Below are 15,823 nucleotides of genomic sequence, written 5' to 3'. Positions count from 1 at the left end.
CCACGTTGCGGCAGCGGCAGCCTCGCCGGCCGATGCGTCCCCACCCGCCCCTCGCGGTGGCGCAGCCGCCGCGCCCCCGGCCCCCTCCCGCGCCCCCCCCAGGGCCCGGGCTCGGCTCTGCGCTGCCTCTGGACCGGACCCCGCCGGGCCGGCTGGACTCGGGCGGGGGCGGGGCGGGGGCGGGGAGGCGAGAGAGGGCGGGCGCGCGCGTGTCGGGGGGCGGGGGCCGGGGCCGCCATATTGGATCTGGACTCGTCGGCCAGCCTCCGCCTGCGTGCGGTGGGCCCTGGAGCTGCCTCGCGGAGCCCAGGGCGCGAGCGCGAGAGAACGGGGAAGGCGGGGGAGGGGTGGAGGGAAAGGAAGGGAGTGGCTGCGAGCCGGGCTGCGGCAGCCTCTGGTCTCCTTACCAGCGGCACCAACCCCTCCTCCTGCGCCTCGGCCGCTTCCCTCCTCGCCGGGGAAAGATGCCCTTAAGCCAGGGGTGTGAAGAAGGGGGAGATCTAGCTGCCGGAGCCGCCCGCGCCCTCGCCGCCGCAGTTGCCGCCGTCCGTGTCCTTTGAATCCAGAAAAGCACCCCCTCGCCAGGGCATCGGGAGCGTCGGCGGGCGGGCGGCCGCGGTGCGGCTGTGGGGGAGACCCGGTTCTCTGCCGGGCGCGGCCCAGGCCGGCGGCCCAGCGACCACCGACATGGAGCGGGCTCTGGCCGCCAAGTAGCCGCCGCTCCCGGAGTCGGGGGCGAGTGCCGCCCGCAGTCAGTCAGGCCCCTAGGAGAAGCGGGGAGAAAAATGAAGAGTTTTCATCGGAATCGGTTGGAAATAGGACTAACTGCAAAGCCTTAAAAAGACGGACTTCGGAAGGAGAAAGGAAAAGCCTCCTCCAGGGAAGACTTGGCGTGCTCCGAGCCGAGGGGCTGCTTCAGGGACCTCGCCCCCTCCCTTTCCCGCTGGAGAAATTGCCTCTGATGCGTTATCCAAGTGGTGGCTGGGAGGATTTGCAGCAGAATTTTTGGTTTTCCCTCCCCCTTATATACATTCTGGCTTTTTCCTCCCCTTTCGATTTTCCTTCTGCCTGGAAGTGAATTGCTGATGCGGATCGGGACTTAATTCATAAATGATGCAGCCGGATTCGTTTCAGGATTCTGTTGCACGAGTTGAATTTTGAATGAAGAAGAGCTTTTTTTTTTTTCCTAAAGAAGTGTTGACTGGTTCGCTGTACTTTTTAATTATTTTATTTAAATATACGATTTAATTGTATTATTCTTTTAAGAATGTATTAAATATATATTTTATGGTAACTTTCCCTCAAAAGTATATGTATATGTGCGGAATTGAAGACGCTTCAGTTAAGTGAGGTTACTGGCGTGTTGGATGTTGAATTCAGCACCGGCATTGCATGACAGTTATTTGAATAACAAGTGGTTTATTTTTAAACCACACATTTTAACATTTAGGTTTCAGTAATCATATTCAAAATCGTTTTAGTAATTGAAAGGAAAACCAGCGGATATTGAAGCAAACATGTCTGGAGAAGTGCGTTTGAGGCAGTTGGAGCAGTTTATTTTGGACGGGCCCGCTCAGACCAATGGGCAGTGCTTCAGTGTGGAAACGTTACTGGATATCCTCATCTGCCTTTACGATGAATGCAATAATTCTCCATTGAGAAGAGAGAAGAACATTCTTGAATACCTAGAATGGGGTAAGTTTGTATTTAAAATAAAAACTCTTTAGCTGGCCATTGTGATTTGTTATAGAGAGCTACCGTGATAAACTCTCTACTCTGTAGTAAGTATATAAACATATAATATCTGTTGTGTATGTATTATGTATTTAAATATGTATGTTTACACACAATAAAAGAGTAGACACCAATTCAAGGGTTTTTTTTTCCAGTAGTTTTCGGTAAATATTTTCCCAAGAGTGAAAGCATGGTACTCAGTTGTTGCCTTGATTTAATGTGAAGCTTGAGGGGAAGAACTTAAGTTTTTTCGGTCAGACAAATTTTGAATAATTCTATGACGGGCGGAAATGGATTATTGCTCACTTTGCCTAAAGCGTGGTGGTCTAACAGGCATTCAAGGGAAAGGTATTTATTAGTGGAAACATTCCTTCCTAGGCTTTGGAAGTCACTCTGGAAATGGGAGGAGGTTTTAAAATATCTTAGATCAACAGGAACTTGAAGGTGGTCATCACTGGGTTTTATTACATCTCTATATAGTACAAGGCAAGGAAATTACTAAACATGGACTTGCCAAAAATTGTCATGTTTGTAAGATGACATAAATAGTTTAAAATTTTTGTGATAATATTTGCTAGAGAATGTTTGGGAGCAACTCCTGCCTGCCTGAGAGTTAGATTCACTCCAAATTTAATTCAGACCTAAACTGGTTCATTTTTTATCTTCATTCTCCGAAATCTAGATGTGATTTAGAAGACATAGATATTGGAGTAGATCAATGATGAGAGCAAATTCTCCATGAGACCTTTAGCTTGAAGTCTTGGTTTAAGTTCTGCTTCCAGTGTTACCTGTGAGCAAGTTCCAACATCCACCAGTTCACTGTGAGGAGAGTATACATCATCACACATCATACTGTTAATATAGTACATACCAATGCATCTGTATTGGTACACTGACTTTTGAAGGATATTAGCCAAAGAAGTTATTTTGTATCTATGGAATAAGGATACTTGAGTTTGTTGGAAAGTTTTTATAGTAAAATGTCTTTGTTCCCAAGTAAAGCTTTATTTTTTTTGAACCAAAAGTCAGTTGGTGATTATTCCCTTTTTTGGACTTGAAATTTATTAAAAATTCATTTGCCAGGTAAATCACTTATTCAGGATTGCATGCACATAATAACTTTAATTATTCAATATGTCAATATCAGGAATTTTCTAGTAACTTGATGTCATAGGGTTAAATATATATATGTGTGTGTGTATAAGACATGAATTGAATGATTTTGAGAAACTGATTAGTAAACTCATACTGGAAATGTAAGAATTTTAAATCATCTTTCAAGAGCTCACTGTGTTAAGAATGAGACAGTTTTGACTTTGATACTGGATTAGTGAGTATATGTCCTTTAATTTTATATGTAGAGCAAAATATTTTATAAAGCCTGTGTAGTTTTATACTTCATGTTTCATAAATTTAGAAATTTTTTAGTTCTTTTTAAAATTTAATGAAAAGATTCTGATACTTTGAGTTAGAGTTTCAGTTCTTAAATTATGGTTCCATAGGAATACTCTAGTTTATGATTATGGTTGTCATTTAATATCCTTTCTCATCTGTAAAATAATGGGAGAACTCTTTGTATGTACCAGTTGTAAATGTAAAAATTATGATAAGAGAGAAAACTATCCTCAATTGCCTTTTGGTTGTTAGGAATTTACATTTATGTTATGAGATATTTTGCTGTATTATCAGAAAAATTTATATACATTTTCCACTAAATATGATTCCCTGGATCTTGTTTCTTTTATCTATATTAAAAAAAACTTGTTTGTATATATTTAATTTAAACCACATAAGCCAAAAGTCAAAGAAGTGTTTGGCCAAATACATTTTATTTTTATAATATAGTAGATTTTTAAATAATTTTAAAACACGGACTTTTCACAATTATAAAATAAACTGAGTTTTGGTATTATCCTTCATATTTTGCCTTTTAGAAGTCTGGTGTGATGTAACAAAAATAATATATACAGTCTCTTAAGTACACTCCTGTTGTAATAGGAAATAAGGGACTAGAATTTTTAGGATTTATTTTGTAGGCTTTAGAACTTTTGTTGTTGTTATTTAGTAGCTAAGTCCTGTTGAACTCTTTTGGGATCCCATGCGCTGTAACCCACCAGGCTCCTCTGTCCATGGGATTTCCCAGGCAAGAATACTGGAGTGAGTTGCCATTCCCTTCTCCAGGGAATCTTCCTAACCCAGGGATCGAACTTGTGTCTCTTGTTTAGCAGGCAGATTCTTTACCCCTGAGCCACCTGGGAAGCCAGGCTTTGTGACTAGGCAGTGATTAAGTCTCAGGCATTTTTAAGTTGGTGTTTGAGGTCTTGAAAGTGGAAGGTACCAATCATAGAAGTCTAGGTAAGGAGGAAGACAAGAATGGAAAAAGCTGTCAAGAAGTACATCATGAGTAGTAGTATTTACTATTTTTAAGTTATTTGAGAAATTGGGTTATTTAACAATTTAAGTCTCCTCATTTAATTATTGAAATAGATCCGTTGTTCTTCAAGTATAATTTGATTGCACATTTTGGGAAATGTCTTATTTTATTCTCACTACCTAACATTATATAAAAAGCAGTTAGATTAAGGAAGTTTCCAGATAGTGAATTGGCCTCAGTTTAATTTTTTAACATTATTTATTTGGTCTGTGATGGAGATTGAAAGAATTTGTTTGTTGGGGTTAAATTTGATAATTTAGATTTGCCTTAAATGATACAGTTTTTAGTTTGAGTTTTAAAAGACCCAATATTTGCAACAGGAGAGCAGTAGTAAATACTCTGTTAATACATGCTGTATATTTGTGTTTGGCTGTCTGTATTAATGAAAGTGCCATCTAGATAATATCTTTATTTTTTAAAAACTTTTTAATTTGTATTGGGGTGTAGCAGATTAACAATGGTTTCAGGTTAACAGCAAAGGAACTGAACCATATGTGTACTTACATCCATTCTCCCCCAAAACACTCCTCCCTTCATATGCCTTATTTTTAAAAATGGAATCAGCAAAATTCTATTTGACTTGCTTCATTTCCATCCATTTCACTTTATTCCTAGTTATGACCCATTTCTCGTTTATATTGATACTGTTCATGTTTTGTTCATTACAGCATCATGACAATGAGAAAACTGACAGTTCAAAGTCAGATTTTGTCTTTGGATAGCACTCCTTGCATTTGCTGCTGATGGCCTCAAGGAGGGAGTAAGTAGAGCTCTAGAGAGGAAGAGGGGACTAAGCCATTGAGCAATAGAGCAAGAGGATAAGAGTGCTTTTATACCTTAACGCGTAGATCACTGTCAAATTTATATTTTCCAGTTATATACAGTAGGATTTGAAAGATTCTGTTTTGTCCTTATTTTTTGTCAAAATGATTATGGTTTATATGTTTTGTTTATAAAATAATAGTTTTTATGTCAGTAGTGTAACTCTACAGTAGAGTTGTAAAAATAGCTTTTACATTATAAGCTAATTTGCTGATAGTGACTAAATGAATATGTTATTCATTAAATTGGCTATCTTCTACTTTGAAATGGAAAGTTAAAATTTTAGGAAATTCTGAATCAAGTTGCTTAAAAAATAGGGTAAAGAAAATATTACTCAAATAAAAAAAAAGCCAGACTGTATGTGGCTAACTGTATTTTGATGCTTTCTGAATATTGGAGTTTACAATATTTCATATAAATTATCCTTTAACAACAGTAATTTTATAGTTTATTCAGTGTATGTACACACACAAAATAGCCTGAATGGTTAATAAACTTGCTACTAGAGTACATCAGTAGGTACTGTGGTTTAAACTTTTCATTTTATTAGAGTAATTTTAAAGCTTATTCACATTTTTTGATGTGTAGGGAGGTGATGATGGCCTAATTACAGAAATCTGACTCTTTTCTTTGTTTTTCACTTATACTGTTCTTCATTGTTAGCTTTTCCTAAGCTTATTAATCATACCAAATTATCAAAAAGTTCATTTAATACACATAATTAGGTTTATTTAAGTCCTCAATTCGGAGAAGGCAATGGCACGCCACTCCAGTACTCTTGGCCTGGAAAATCCAATGGACGGAGGAGCCTGGTGGGCTGCAGTCCATGGGGTTGCTAAGAGTTGGACAGGACTGAGCGACTTCACTTTCACTTTTCACTTTCATGCATTGGAGAAGGAAATGGCAACCCACTCCAGTGTTCTTGCCTGGGGAATCCCAGGGACGGGAGCCTGGTGGGCCGCCGTCTATGGGGTCGCACAGAGTCAGACACGACTGAAGCAACTTAGCAGCAGCAGCAGCAAGTCCTCAATTAGGATCATCATAAATGTCACCATAAATATAGGTTGGGTAGTTTCCTTTATACTAGTCACCTAATAATCTAGTCTCTTCTAAGAGTGATAATAAGTACAATTATTTGCTCTCACACAGTGCTGGCACATGATAGAAGCATGTTCATAAGTGGTGGCTATTATATTTCCACTTCTCTTCTATTTCTTTCTTTTCAAAAGGATATATTGCTCCATGAGTGAGAACAGGGATGTCAAGAATAACAATAACAATTTTAGGAACTTATTTCATATGAAAATGTAGGGCATACCTAAGCATAATGGTGTAAACACAAATAGCATAATATGTTGGAAATTTTATGAAATAATTTTGGAAATTTTATGAAATAATTCCTGGGACTTGACTAATATTAGATAGTAAGCCCAGGCTATTTTAAAGTAAAAGAACTGAGCTTGTTGCAAATTAATAGTTTATTGTACTCCTCTTCTATGGTAGTAAAGAAAATTCTCCCCAAACCTTTTCTCTTCATGTTCACTTATTGCCAGTATATTGTATATATTGCTGACTTCATCCTATTGGTTTTGATAGGTTTTAGAATCAGTTTACTAAGTCCAGCTAGCATTTAAAAAATTAAATATACTAGAATAGAAAATACTAAGTAGCCATGTGTTGAAAGAATAACTATTGTTATACAGAATTCCTGTGTTTTCTTGTATAGTTTACTGAAGATTGGATTGAGCAGAGTTAGAATTCTAGGGTAGATGATACTAAAGCATGTTGGCTGTTTAACAGTGAAAAGATTATGGTTGCCCTTTTCAAAAAGCACACGTGTTTAAATTAGGGACAGACTGAAGAATTTAAAGAAAAGGAACTTAGATAGGGATAAGATACTTGGAAGGAGGGAGGGAGAATAGGAGAGAGGAAAAATGAGATAATGAGTGTGAATATACTGTTTTCCTGGGTTGCTACTTCAGGCTGATTTGTGAATAACTGGGTACTTTTAATTTAGAAATTAACGGACAGGTGAATTCACTCATTTGTTTTGTCTTCGATGGTTCATTTCCTTTCTTTTCACGTTTTTCCTTCTCTGACTTTGGGCTCTTGGATGTTGACTACCATTGACTGTAAAGTTGTATAACTTGTCAAACATGAGGGATATGACCTACAGTTATTGGCTGTAGTTTTTGTTTATGCCTTCCCATTACTCCAGATGCATGTTACAGTAGATACAGGTGAGCAGGGTTTGCTGGTTCCCTTGTTACTCATGGTCTCATCCCTTGTTACTCACAAAACTTCCAGTGCGGTTGCCTTCAAGTTTCAGTAGCTAATACGAAGAATTGCTCAGCAGATTTTGCTGTATCTTGAGTCAAGAACTTCTTTCCATAAAGGTTTTTTTTTTTTTTTTTTTAACCCGCACTATAAATACAGGTCATCCCAGACATATGAATGACTGTCTTTTGTTATCACTGCATATAAAACTCCTTTCCAGATCCAGGGGATTTCCTTTATCCCCCTTTGATACTGACCAGAGTAACAGAATTGCTTTTCTCAGCTAGTTGCTCCATACTTCCCCTCTGCATTGTCCACTTCTTCTAATTAATAGCTATTAGCCTCTATTGGCCAGTACCCCTCCTCCCATTCTAGTGCTTCTTTATCTGCTGCTGTAGGAAAGTAGCACTTTGGCTCTCATGGTTAACAGGAGGCTCAAAGACCTGGCTCTCCACTTCCCAGTCTCACTATTTGCCCATTAATTCTTCCTCACATGAGCTGTTCTGTTGGGAGTTAGGGTTTCTTTACTCTAGCCCCCTCCCTAGTTTTTAAGTGAGTTCTGGAAATCTGGGATATTAATAGGTGCTTTTGGAGGGGAGAAGGTTTATGTGGCTAAATAAATATGGGAAAGTATTTTGAACAAAATTAAATGTTAGAAATATTGTGGGTTATCCTGAAATTTTTTATGTTTTGGGGAAGATGGATGAAAGCCAGTATTCCATGGAACACCCTTTGGGAAATGCCCTTTCAGTATGAAGTCATGGTGTCCCTTGTGTCAGGGATAGAAAGAGTTAATTTTGAGGGGAAATTTGGAATGTGGTATGGTTTGGAGAGAAAATCCAAATCAGAATAAGTAAGATTTTAACTTAGTGGTTGTGAACTTTTGTCTCCTGTGTGATAGTCACAAGAACTGAAAGATAAGCTTAATCATGGTGGAGTAGGACATGAGTGAGGCTGGTGAGCATTTGCATCCAGTCCAGGAAAAGCACCCTGTAAAGTAGAATGAAATTAAATAGAATAATGAATCAGTGCTGTTAGCGTCTAAAGTCCTAGGAATTACTGATAGGTCTCTATTTATGACCTTTTCTTGCTCTCATATCAACTTGCTATTCACCTATAGGCATTCACAACAAATTCAGAAGTTCTCACCGTATCTTTTTGCAGCTTTAGTTATTTTCATTACTTTGTGATATTTCAGAGGAAAAGATCATGGACATGCAATTTCAGGATTCATTATAGTTTTAAGTACTGTTTTTTCTAAGGTTATAATGTTTTTGCTAAGCTGTTGGTTTCAGACTTTAGGATTAGTGTGGGAACTTTTCTGTTATTTGCATCTGTGAAACTATGGGTTTCAAGTGCCAGCACCTATTTATGTGTAGTGCAAAGAAGCCAGAATATACAGTACTTTTATTAAAGAGGAAGCCATATATAATTGGTGCTGTTTCAGCACTGTGAGCAAGTAGAACTCTGTGATTACTGTAGACTTATATTCTGAGTATAGAGTGGTAGATAATAATACTGGAGAGTAATTTGACTTGATTTTAAAGATAAATAACTTATAGGATCAATTAGTCTTTTTTCCCACTCACTTCTGACATACATTAATTTTTCTCTTTAATTCTTCCTCATCAACACTATTCCTCTCAACCCTGATCTAATTAAGTTTGAAAATACCTACCTATGTGGTTGAAAACAATCTTTTAAGAATACATGAGTTCAGTCATGCAGTCATTTGTTAAATTTCGATTTTTATTTCAAATTGCTTACACATCACTGTAGACTAAATCTACAAAAAAACACACATCTATTCAGTTTGTTCTATTCATAGTGATAAAAGGCTAATTAAATTTAATACTTAGAGTTTCCATGGTGAAGATCTACAGTGGAATACCTCACCCTGAAATATTTCTGTTCTAAACCTATATGCTAAACAATAGCAGGGACTTTGGTTTCAGACTGGCTCCCTTGGTTATGGGCTGGTTGATTTAAGCAAGTTACTTAACTTCTCTAAGTCTGTTTTATCATCAGTGGAAAATTGAGATAATAATAATAGCTTATTCTTCCAAAAGGTTGAAGGTTGGTTTAGAATTTTCTTTTTCTGGTGATTTATAATTAAATTTTGTTGTCTTTTTTCTCATTCTGGTTTGGAGTTTCTATTGGGCCTTATGATAAAGGAAGATAAAATGCTAGTTTTGAAAGTTTGGTTGGCATGTATAGTTATACAGGGATGTAAATAACTTTATTTTACTGTTGACAAACATAACTTACTGATAATGTTTTATTGAATTATATTGGCATCAGAGGTGTCTTTCCTTCTGATGTCTGACTATGCAGACAGCATCTTATTCCTTCTCTTAGGATATTTTGCATTGTCACATTTTGTGGTTTTTAACATAACTGTTTTTCAGTAAATATTGAGCTCATCTGTATTTTCATCACCTACAGCAAATATTATGAAATGGGTAGTTATGAATTATTTTTATATTTATAAAGCTCCAACCTGCAAATCAGTGGTAGAGTTCTAGACCTCAACTCAGAAGATGAAAATAATCCTGAAAAATTATTGGTATTCATTCACTTAGGATGTTTTGTGGACTAAAGATTATGTAGCACCCATAAATGCGTGTTGTGGACTGATAGTAAGCACTAAGAAAATACAGTATACCCTAGTGTTTGCTAAACTGTGTTTCATATATAAAGTGTTGAATCTTCTACTAATCAGATCTTTTGCTTGCTTATTTTTAAGCTATTAGTATTCTATGGATTTCTTTCCTCACTGATGTATCCTGTTTTATTTCAAAAGAGATTTCTCACAAGTAGTGGTTTATCATCCCCTCCCTTAGCAGTTGACAGTCTATAAGTATTTAATCAGGGTAAGGTAAGGAGAAGAGGATGTTACTGTTTAGAGGAATAAGGTAAAACGCAAATAATCTCTAGTTTTTGAAGATAAAACTTTCTTACATTGAGTGTGTAACCTTATTTGCACAACATTCAGCATAGTTTGGTGATGATGAGTTGAACACACAAATTAGTTGCATTTTCTTCTGCAACCGCATTAAAACTACAGTAAAGGAATTTTTAAAAAGTCATGAGTCTTCAAGGATGACAAAAACGGGAGGATACTGTGAAATATTGGAAGCTGAAAAAGCAGGTAGACGAGTGATAACTGCTGACTTAGCACATCTGAGAACGTGGTCTTAAGTCGTTAATTGTGTAAAGCAGGGCCTATCCCTGTTAACTTGGCAGAATCCTCAAAAGTCTTAGATGTTGGTATTGTCAGGAACCTGTGAAAGTTGAGGTAGGGGTGGAGCTAAATGTGGACGATCCATTGAAAGTGTTGTGTGAATAGTAGGAGCTCTAGTGCCCCTCTCCTCCTCTGCCACCTGGCTCCTGTCTTTCCTCCTCGAGGACTGGATGTTCATTTTCAGTAAAACAGAGCTTCTCTGTGTTGAGTGACGTTAGGCATAGTTTAGGATTGGCATTTCATCATGAAAACAGGAGAGTAAATACATGTTTATTTACTTTTGCTTGACTCGCAGAATGTGGGCAACTAGGCCTTTATCACAAAGGCAGGAGGTTAGAGAAGTGTCTCTGGAGCATCTGACCAGCTCCAAAATCAAGGATTATGATATAGATATATCAGGGATTCCTCAGCAGAGGGCTTAGGCAATCACACGTCAGTGCAGTTCATTATCAGTGGGCTTCACCCAGGGCTTCAGAGCTTTGATTGGTCTTTCATTTTCTCAAACCTAATAGAAAACCAAGGATTGTCAGGTATCTGAAGAAAGCCTGTAAGGAAATAAGTATAACTGCAAAGAACAGAAAAACGGGGAAAAAATACCTTACGTGAAACAGCGTCTGCAGAGAAAGCATAATTTCAAAAAAGCTATCAATATTCTCAGAGATAAGAGAAGGACCATGAAGTAAGTCGTGAGTCAGGATGTCCTAAAAAGGAATAAAAGTGAGTAAAAAAATCCTTTGAAATTAAACGTGATAGCTAAAATTAAAACCTCAGTTCTAGACCTGGAAGGTAAAACAGAAGGAGTTTCTTGGAAAATAGAGCAAAAATCACAAAGGGATAGAAGAGAGGAGATAGAAGAGAAGAACACTGGAGGACCAGTTTAAGAGGTCCGAATAATAGAAATTCCAATTGGGAGGACGGAGGGGAGGAACCTCTAGGAAAATAGTCTAGAATTGAAGGACATGAGTTTCTAGACAGAGAGGCCCCACCAAGTACAGCACAAGGGGTGGAAATAGATTCATACCAAGATTTACAGCCAGTTCACTGTGGAATTTCCAGATCTCTGGGGACAAAGAATAGACTCAAAAAGTTTCCGAAAAGAACTAATCAATACAAAGGATCAGGAATCAGAAAGGCTCTGGAATTCTCAGCAGCAACCCTGGAAGCTAGAAGATAGTATTCTGAAGGAAAAAGATTTCCAAACTGGAATTCTGTAGCCATCCGTATTCTCAATCAGGTGTGAAGGCGGGATGAGGACATGTTAAGAGCTGCGAGTCTTCAAAAAATGTTTGGCCTGCAACCCGTGGACTCCCAGTAAGGTAACCCACCATCCAGGTTTACCTGGAACCAGGGAATTTCTTTGGAGAAGGCAATGGCAACCCACTCCAGTACTCTTGCCTGGAAACTCCCATGGGCGGAGGAGCCTGGTAGGCTGCAGTCCCTGGGATCGTGAAGAGTCAGACATAACTGAGCGACTTCACTTTTTTTCACTTTTCACTTTCATGCATTGGAGAAGGAAATGGCAACCCACTCCAGTGTTCTTTCCTGGAGAATCCCAGGGACGGTGGAGGCTGGTGGGCTGCCGTCTGTGGGGTCGCACAGAGTTGGACACGACTGAAGCGACTTAGCAGCAGCAGGGAATTTAATACATAGACTTATGCTGAAACCAGGAGAGACATAGATAAACTGTGATGAGTTGGATGCTTTAGCCCCAACTAAACGAGAGAGGAAACTAAGATGAGAAAATACAGGATATCTCCTAGTAGAGGATCCAGTAGAGGGGAGAGAAGAAAGGATTTCCTAGGATGATGGTGGAGGGAGAATACAGAGTGATTGCACGGAACATAGAGGTCAATCAGCCCGGATAGAGGCAGCAAAGAAATCTCCCAGAGAGACTTCTTTAAAATCTGATGTAAGTGAATATCTTGAGAGGAGATTCAGAAATCTGGGGAGAGCTTAGAGTTGCTTGGAAAAAGAAGCAAATGAGAAAGCAATTATTAAGAAAAAGATTTGTGTAGAAAATGGTCACACATCATGTCATAGGAATGGAAACAGTGAATATGAATTTAACTAAGGTTATGCTGTACCTGTGTTGGGAGGTTGGTATAGAAAGGGAAAGGCTTTTGGTCAGGGTGAAGGTACTTACTGGGGCCTGGTGGTTTTCTTGAACCTTAATGGGCAATTGAATTTGTGTTTATTAATAACTAATAAACATGAATACTTAAAAAAAATAGTTTTTGAAGAATTATGTAGTCCCTGTTCCTTTAATCCTTCCTCATTAATCTCATTTTCAAATTTTTTTCTAAGTCCTTAACCGAGGAGCTCAAAACTGGGTATGGTAAATAGGAGATTTAAAATTTATCAGTTTATTTTTGAGCAGATAGTCTTTTTTCTTCTTTAGTGATTGCTCTGTTCTTATAGATGGCACTTTATATATAGTCTTTATCTTAGGAAAAGGTAGGGTAAATTCTATGTAATTAATGAAGTTACATAAGGCACACATATTACTCAATGTTTATGGAATGAACACACAACAAAAGAACTCTAGTAGATCAATAAAGACAAACTAAATTATACAAATGATATGAAAGATGGATGAAATGATCACTTCTATAAAGTAGTATGCCACCAGGTATTATGACAACAGACATCAGAATGCTTGTCAGATACTCAGCTGCAGGATAGCTCTGTTTTAACATTACTCAGCTTCTCTTGTAGGCTTACCTGGTGGCTCAGTGGTTAAGAACCTGCCTGCCAGTGCAGGAGATGCGCGTTCGATCCCTGGATTGGGAAGATGCCCTGGAGGAGAAAATGGCAACCCACTCCAGTGTTCTTGCCTGGAAAATCCCATGGATAGAGGAGCCTGATGGGCTACAGTCCATGGTGTCACAAAGAGTCAAATACAACTGAGCAACTAAGCTTACAGCCTCTCTTGAGTCTTCTGAAATTCCTGTTGGACCTTGTAAATGCAAGGAAATGCCTCATATGAAATCAGATTAAATCTCTTTTTGAAATAAAATTTAATATTCCACAGAGAAAATTTTTTTAAACCTAAATAATTTGAGTTATCCTTTTCATATCTGTTTTAGGGCTGGGTTGTGAGAAGTTTGTTTCAGGTAGTTGCTGAGCAGTAGGACTTAGTGGGAAACTGGACTGTTTTCTAACTACTCCTGGGTCAGGTTTTAGGGGATGATTTCCTTTTTTAATTTGAACTCTAGGATACTTGAAAAACACACTCTAAAACAAATTACTATTGAATTGCTGCTGTGTTCTGAATGTTAGTGTCCCTCCAGGATTCATATGTTAAAATCCAAACCTCTAAAGATGATGACATTAGGAAGTGAGGCCTTTGTGGAACCTCTCTGAATGGGATTATTCGTTCCTTTATAATAAAAGAGGCCCCAGAGAGCTTGCGAACCCTTCCACTGTGTGTGGACACAGAAAGCAACTGTGCTGGCACCTTGGAGTTCTGACTTCCAGAATTTAAGAAATAGATCTCCGACATACATCACAGCAGGATCCTCTATGACCCACCTCCCAGAATATTGGAAATAAAAGCAAAAATAAACAAATAGGACCTAATTAACCTTAAAAGCTTCTGCACATCAAAGGAAACTATTAGCAAGGTGAAAAGACAGCCTTCAGAATGGGAGAAAATAATAGCAAATGAAGCAACCGACAAACAACTAATCTCAAAAATATACAAGCAACTCCTACAGCTCAACTCCAGAAAAATAAACGACCCAATCAAAAAATGGGCCAAAGAACTAAATAGACATTTCTCCAAAGAAGACATACAGATGGCTAACAAACACATGAAAAGATGCTCAACATCACTCATTATCAGAGAAATGCAAATCAAAACCACTATGAGGTACCATTTCACACCAGTCAGAATGGCTGCGATCCAAAAGTCTACAAATAATAAATGCTGGAGAGGGTGTGGAGAAAAGGGAACCCTCTTACACTGTTGGTGGGAATGCAAACTAGTACAGCCACTATGGAGAACAGTATGGAGATTTCTTAAAAAACTGGAAATAGAACTGCCTTATGATCCAGCAACCCCACTGCTGGGCATACACACTGAGGAAACCAGAAGGGAAAGAGACACGTGTACCCCAATGTTCATCGCAGCACTGTTTATAATAGCCAGGACATGGAAGCAACCTAGATGTCCATCAGCAGATGCATGGATAAGAAAGCAGTGGTACATATACACAATGGAGTATTACTCAGCCATTAAAAAGAATACATTTGAATCAGTTCTAATGAGGTGGATGAAACTGGAGCCTATTATACAGAGTGAAGTAAGCCAGAAGGAAAAACATAAATACAGTATACTAACGCATATATATGGAATTTAGAAAGATGGTAACAATAACCCGGTGTACGAGACAGCAAAAGAGACACTGATGTATAGAACAGTCTTATGGACTCTGTGGGAGAGGGAGAGGGTGGGAAGATTTGGGAGAATGGCAATGAAACATGTAAAATATCATGTAGGAAACGAGTTGCCAGTCCAGGTTCGATGCACGATGCTGGATGCTTGGGGCTGGTGCACTGGGACGGCCCAGAGGGATGGTATGGGGAGGGAGGAGGGAGGAGGGTTCGGGATGGGGAACACATGTATACCTGTGGCGGATTCATTTTGATATTTGGCAAAACTAATACAATTATGTAAAGTTTAAAAAATAAAATTAGAAAAAAAAAAAGAAATAGATCTGTGGTATTTATTATAGCTGCTCAAAGGACTAAACAGTTATTCAGTACTTTGTTTCCTTACATGAGAGATTATTCTCCTGATTTTTTTGTTGAATGCACTGCTGTCGTTGAAGGTCATTTTTACTGTTTTCCACACTGTTAGTAACTTATTTTGTTGGTGATTGTATACTTAAAACATTGTGTGCTTATTCTTGCATTTCATCTAAAAGGGAAAAAGAAAATATTAAAAATAGTATTGCTGTAAACTAAAATTTAAATCTTAAATTGGTGATCATTTTTCAGTTTCTGGATACCATGCTTCTACTTAGAATCAAAATAATTTAAAGTAGCTCTAACCAGAGTTCCTAGATAGTAGCATCCATAGTTTAAAATAGTTACCCAGGGTTAGAATGAAATATTTGTAATAACCTAGTATCATTTTGTTTTCAATTAGGTATGCTACAAAAAATAAAATTTCAACCAACCCATTTTTAAAAAACAGAGGTAAAAGGAAATGATGTCGTATAGCTGGTATTTGGAAATAATGAAGGAATTTTTCCGCTAGCAATAGTGATATTTCCTTTGTAGTAGTATCTAATTTACATTTCAATTCT

At 38.3% G+C, this 15,823-nt stretch overlaps 1 protein-coding gene across 11 annotated transcripts in view; it reads left to right on the top strand.

Annotated features, from left to right (window-relative positions):
• The first annotated feature begins 237 nt into the window (after positions 1-237).
• CDC42BPA (CDC42 binding protein kinase alpha) overlaps positions 238-15,823 on the top strand; it is a 297,315-nt gene continuing 281,729 nt past the window's right edge. For 10 of the 11 annotated variants that reach the window (XM_024976363.2, XM_059875458.1, XM_024976359.2 and 7 more), the window contains exon 1: positions 238-1,695. In XM_024976363.2, coding sequence (XP_024832131.1) covers positions 1,518-1,695 — 178 coding nt within the window. In that variant the 5' untranslated portion in view covers positions 238-1,517. The remainder of the gene's footprint in view (positions 1,696-15,823) is intronic. The other variant, NM_001192937.2, reaches the window with a different exon arrangement.

The sequence above is a fragment of the Bos taurus genome, chromosome 16 (genome assembly GCF_002263795.3).
Source record: "Bos taurus isolate L1 Dominette 01449 registration number 42190680 breed Hereford chromosome 16, ARS-UCD2.0, whole genome shotgun sequence".
NCBI classification, from domain to species: domain Eukaryota; kingdom Metazoa; phylum Chordata; class Mammalia; order Artiodactyla; family Bovidae; genus Bos; species Bos taurus.
The sequence above is the reverse complement of the archived record's forward strand: the minus strand, read 5'-3'. Positions and strand labels throughout refer to the sequence as shown.